General features: G+C 45.1%; 1 protein-coding gene across 1 annotated transcript; it reads left to right on the forward strand.

Annotated features, from left to right (window-relative positions):
* The first annotated feature begins 5142 nt into the window (after positions 1-5142).
* Positions 5143-5889, forward strand: LOC120711400 (subtilisin-chymotrypsin inhibitor CI-1A-like). Its single transcript, XM_039996903.1, has 2 exons — positions 5143-5409; positions 5512-5889. The coding sequence occupies exons 1-2, from the start codon at positions 5185-5187 to the stop codon at positions 5716-5718; spliced, it is 432 nt and encodes a 143-aa protein (XP_039852837.1). The 5' UTR covers positions 5143-5184; the 3' UTR covers positions 5719-5889.
* Positions 5890-6138: the final 249 nt, after the last annotated feature.

Below are 6138 nucleotides of genomic sequence, written 5' to 3' on the forward strand. Positions count from 1 at the left end.
GTAAATATCATTGTAGATTTTTACTTATTGTGAGTATATTCATTCATTGTCCATCTTTTTTTTTTGAAGTTTTCAATTTCGTCCAAATTTTCTTGAAAAAAGTCTTGCTGTAATTTCCTGGGCCGAGGTTCGCACAGGGGCCCACACGTCCTTTCCGCACCCATGCAGTGGCCGTGTCTGTTTCACTAGCGCAACTTGCGCTACGAAAGGAATCTTGTATGCATGAAGCATTATACAAAATTTATTTGCAAAACCTTTTCACAGATGGATGTAACTTTTCGAGACGAATCTAATGAGCCAAGTTCCACCGTGATTGACTACAGTAATGCTACAGTAACCATTCTCTAATTATGCAGTCAAAGACCTCATTAGATTCGTCTCGCGAAGTAGTGCAAGAGTTGTGTAGTTAGTTTCGTAAACTGCATTTACTTAATAGGACCCGGCTATATTACAGCCGGTTGTAATATAGCATGTTCGTACGGCTTTTCTATTTTTGGAAATAGTAGCGCCAACCAGTATAGCCTTTCTATTTTTGGAAGTAGTAGCACTAACCAGCACTACACGCGTGCCAAAAAATGTCCACCTCCACCATCCAAGACTCCCCCTATTTGCTTGCCTGCCAAGCTGAAATATCACAGCACAGGGGCAAAAAAAAAAACAAGATCGATGCAATAACCAAGATTCACACAAGATCCACTGTATTTCTACCCAACCTTCTTTTGTCCGGTGCCTTACATACACATGCATATATGCCTAAAGTTCTTGAGCTATACTACCAGCATGACAGCACATAAGTATTTATTTTGTCTGCTTTATTTATGTAATCTGCTTCAAATCTGTACATATCCTTCCTCCTATGCTGCCGGAGACATGCAAAATACTGCTTTGATTAGAGAACTTGTAGCGGTGCAAAAACAATTAGGCATGAGAGATAAAATTACCTAAAGAATTACATTGTTCTACCTTGTTCTTGACACATTGTTGCCTGAATACATGTACAAGTTGCATATGCGGAAACTGAGAAGAATTAAAATGGATTTGTCATGTTCTTAACACATTATTGCCTATATATATGCACTGAGTTACCGAGATAAAATGCACTGAGTTGCTTACTTTGATGAATCCCTACTTTAATGCATCCTCATACTGCCTAATCATATTTTAATGCACTGAGTTGCTCAGAAGAATTGTCTAACCCAGAATATTAATGTGCCTAAACCGAAGCAAAGAAAAGCAGCCACGGCTTTTAAGTAATGTCGCGGCTTGGCAAGCGTAAATCAGTAACAAACTCTACCAACAGACTGGCGAGTATGATGTTGAATTGCATACATGATGTGCAATTGATCTCTCCCTTTCACCAAAACCAAAGCAATCAAAAAGTATGTTAGATCAAAAAGAAATGTCTTACCTGCAGGCACCACCTTTATTGATGCCAAGTCTCAAAATTTAAGCCATAAGTTCTCCTCGCTACACATGAAAAAAGGGTTGTAAGGAACATGAGATACAACAGAGAATTTTCAATAGAAGCACTTCAATAGAATTATCAATGTAATAAGAGAAAAATTCTATCAGGACCAAGGAGTTTTTTTAGTTCCTGATTGAATGCAGATTAAAAACTGGATTAGTGATTTTGATGCCGAGTGAACCAAAAACATGCAAGATTTCTCTGAACAAAAAAATTGATCTGCTTGTATAGAAAATACATTATTGCCTGGAAAATAGTAATAATTTGCTTGTAAGAAATACATTATTGCTTGGAAATAGTAATGATATGCTTGTATAGAAAATACATTATTGCCTAGAAATAGTACTAATATACTTGTATAAAAATACATTATTGCCTAAAAATAGTACCGATATGCTTGTAGAAAAACATTACTACTAGAAATAGACTGTTCTGCTTGTAGAAAAAACATTATTACCAAGAAATAGTACTGATCTGCTTGTAGCATGAATGTTGATCTTTGAAGATAAACTAACCATTGAGAGACTAGATCAACTAACAAGAACTAAACACAACTGAAAAAAAAATGAATGGGTCTGACTAATCTTTATGCACTTTCTCACTAGGAGGCGGCCTTCGTGCTAGTAGCAAAAACTCTGACATTCTCTAGGGATCTTTAATTCACAGCAAACAAAGGCCAAAACAAATGCAAAAGCATTCAGGGATTGGGGGATAAAGATGTGTGAGAAAATACAGTAAAAGTCGAAGATCCACCGGGCAAGCGCGGCTGCGATGCCTGCGGCAGCCATCCAAGGCGGCAGTGGCTGACACCGACGAGCTGTTCCGCACCAAGCACATACTAGAGATCCGCGCGGCGAAGGGCGTCACCCGCCGCGAGATCTCCGCTAAGAAGGAGCTCCGGCAGCTCATCGGCCGCAGCTACCAAGTCCTGATCGACTCCGCAGACTCCAACCTCCTCATCAAGCAGTCCTCCGACTCCATCTCCAACAACCTCTCCCGCATCTTAAGCATTGGAAACCTACAAATAAATTCTAATAAATTGAATATGTTTAATCAATGAATTATTCTATGCTATTGCCTAACAAATACAATATTATTACCTATATCAGATTACTAAATTGGTATTGAATAATCACTAAACTGCTTGGCTTCAATTTAAATGCTAGAAATCATATAATATCAAATAATACTAAGTTTCTTTGTCTTGTTTGTGCTCACATTTGCTTATTTGGGATTTTTCAGGACCATCAAGGCATCAACAAGGTAGTGTAGTTTATTAAGCACAACCATTCATGAATCTAATGATTTTGGTAAGTTGAGTTTAGCTCCTATGTGGAATTTTTAGCAAATGATGATTGCACACATAGCATTTACTCCTATGTGGTCAGATCAAGCTAAAGAACTAGGTTATGTGTCAAATACCAGTGCTAATAGTTATATATTACCTAGTACTTTAGGCAACCACTGAAAAATAAATTATAAATTAAACATTGCTTAATCAAGTAAACTATTTTGCATGGTTCAGAATCATATTATTGCCTAATCAGAACCATGTTATTATCTAATGAGGTATATTGTTTTGGATAATCCGGAACCATTTCTAATTGTTTCTTTAAGTTCCAATTCATTTTTATTGCCAATATGAGAATCATATTTGGATCCGATTTGGCTGAACTTTGTATGCATTTTCCTCTACTAGGGAGCCTTCTGCTAACAACAAACTGAAACTAGTGGTGGTAGAGTAGTAGTAGCACACATTTCCCCTGTGCAAATCGATTTAGGAAGCACTCTATGAGCTTCTGGAAATTTTGAATTCATGCAAGCAAACTAGTTAATTGTGCCAGCTGGCCAAACAAGTGGGTGAACTGCAACGGAAAACTCACACAAAAGAAAACGCTAATTAGTCAACTTTATATGAGGGGTGAGCACGATCAACAAGAAACAAAGGAAATATTTAACTCGAGCAGGTTGCTGACCATGAGGAAGGAGACATCCGTGTTGTCATCCTCGAGCAGCACCTAGCTATCATGCTCCTCCACCATCTCCTAGTTGGCCACCTTGCCATACAGCTTCTCCTAGATGCAACATAGGAGCAAGTGACGGTGCATGTGAGCAACATATGGAACAAGGCACAGAGGCATTTCATAAAACTGCCAGAATTAGAACCCTATTTTTATCGCTGAATAATGTGCAATACTAGCAAACAGATATTTCATAAGCTGTATTTACTCCCATGGTGTATTGATTCAATGAAGCTAACCTGAGCCATAACCACACGGTAGCTAAAATGATTGAGTAGGAGCCCCATGAAAGAACACAATAGTCCCACATCGTGCATCAGATGAACCTAGAATGTATTAACAAACACATGTGACTGATAATTGTGTGTATTTTGATATCCAAAGATTAATTATAAATAAGGGTTGTGGTTACAGTCATTGGTTCATTTCATTGAGAAATTAGCGGATGAACTGATATAGCACCTATAGCTACAAAGAAGCAAAAATGCACTATTTCACTTTCAATGCTAAAAGTTCAGAGTCATCTTGCATCTAATCTCCGTTAATGGGCTGCAGTACTACTTTTGTTGGTCTGGCACCATACCATCGAGTGTGCCTCAATCTATCATGCAAAAAAAGATGAACAAACATTACATATTCCCTCACGAACCATCGGAACTATCCTGATCTCTGACATACGAACCATCAAAACTCTCCTGGTCTGAAATACAAACCATAGGAAGAGGCGGAGGACGGGAGACCTCACCTTGCCGGCGTAGTGGTTGCGGATCTAGAGCACCGGCCTAGGCTCCGCCTTGGCCCGTGCGCGGCTGCGCCGCAGGAGCCGCATGAAGGACGCCAGGCTCGCCTCCATCCTGAGCATGTTGAGGCAATCGTGCTTGGGGGGAGCCGCCGCCAAGGTGCTTCCTCGCTGGGGGCGTGGCGTGCGCCCTTGCGGGGGCCACCGCGACTCCGCGAGCGCCGTCAGGGGCTGCCTCCATGCGCGCCCTCGCCGGAGGCCGCCGCAGCGGGCACCCTCGCCCGGGGCCGCCACTCCCCCATGGGGCGCCGCCGCTCGTCAAGGAGGACGGGGCGCCGCCACTCGTCGGGGGATGGGGCGCCGCCGCTCACCGGGGGACGCTGCGCCGCTCCCTCACGGGGGGTCATGGCATGCGCCAGCGGCGGGAGATCCCACCTCCACGGCCTCCTTCCATTTTCTGATGTGAGATAGAGAGAGAGGAGTGCGAGAGAGATGGGGAACACCGTCGGTGGTGATGATAAGCCTGTGCTGCAGTGCAGAACTGACGGTAGGATGATCCCCTATCGTGTATGGATGGCAGATAGTGCCGGCCGTAGCGAAACAAAAAAATACGGCTGGCCGTCGCGAAGTCTTTACCTACTTAATATCCCTAATTAATAGTCAAAGTTGTCTACAATAGCTTGTGCTACTAAACCAAATAGGGCCAGAGGCCCAAGCCCAACTGCCCTCTTACACGCTCTCTACTGCCTGGCAATTGTTTTGTAGTTTATTTGCACACATGCCCAGGGCGTGCTCCACCTATCCACGGGGGTAGATCAGTCACAAGCAAGCAAGTTCCCAGCCACATCATGCTACCAGCTTTACTCATATAAGAATGGATCCACCTGGTTAGTTCTCCATGTCTCGCTGTCATCACGCACTACTCACCACCAAGCCGGTTTACAGATTGGTCATCGAACATGAGCTCCATCGCCGGTGCGAGTGGCGGCAGCATCACCGGCGGCAAGAACAGGATCAGATGGCCGGAGGTGGTGGGCATGCTCGCGGAGGAGGCAGCGAAGGTCATCAAGAAAGACATGCCGGACGCCGACATCGAGGTCATGTGGTCCGACGAGCCGGCTTCCATGGACCTCGTGCCCGACCGCGTCCGGCTCTTCGTCGACACCGTCGCCAAGACTCCGACGGTCGGTCCGCCCTGGGCTTCTCCTTTATCTACAGCCAGTGTGTGTGTGTATCTGTTGTCATGCTGATGAATGGGTCGTTGATGGCGGAGCTGCTGAGTGCAGGCGGAGCTGGAGCCTGCCGGCCACAAGAGCTCGTGGCCGGAGGTGGTAGGGATGAGCGCCGAGGAGGCCCTGAAGAAGATCCGCAGCCAGAAGCCCAACGCCGACGTCGAGGTGGTGCCGGTCGGCAGGCCGGTGGACGCTGACTTGAAGGCCAACCGCGTCCGCATCTTCGTCGACACCGTCGTTGACGTGCCCTCCGTGGGCTAGCTGATAGGAGCCTACTGTGCTAGCTTTATTGCAAGCTCGGATCGCTCAAGAACAACACGGAATAACCGAATAACAACAGCTTAGATGATGGGCACATCGTACAGCCAGATTTTGTGTTTCCAAGTGTCATCTATGCATTGATCACTGAATGGAAATGGATTAAAGAATCAAGAGGCCAGAGTACTGGTGTGAAAGATTTCGACCTTGACACGTTGGCTGCTGAAACCTGTATCACCAGCAAGGCAGCAATCATGGTGACTGTTAACTGGGGACTCGAGTCTCCAAATAAACTGAACAAGACGACCAGTCATCATCAGGACTGGATGACGCCTCTCGCCTCTCGCGAGACTGGCGACTCGGGCGGCGACGCACCTCGCGGCGCCCCCGCCGGCCACCCCCTACCCCAACGCGCCGCCCTCC

This window comes from Panicum virgatum, chromosome 6K (assembly GCF_016808335.1).
Source record: "Panicum virgatum strain AP13 chromosome 6K, P.virgatum_v5, whole genome shotgun sequence".
Classification (NCBI taxonomy): domain Eukaryota; kingdom Viridiplantae; phylum Streptophyta; class Magnoliopsida; order Poales; family Poaceae; genus Panicum; species Panicum virgatum.

Bases quoted from the DNA above. Each gene is read 5' to 3' on its own strand.
- LOC120711400 (XM_039996903.1), top strand. From the start codon at position 5,185: ATGAGCTCCATCGCCGGTGCGAGTGGCGGCAGCATCACCGGCGGCAAG. The intron at 5,410-5,511 runs GTCGGTCCGCCC...TGCTGAGTGCAG, and splicing joins CCGTCGCCAAGACTCCGACG to GCGGAGCTGGAGCCTGCCGG.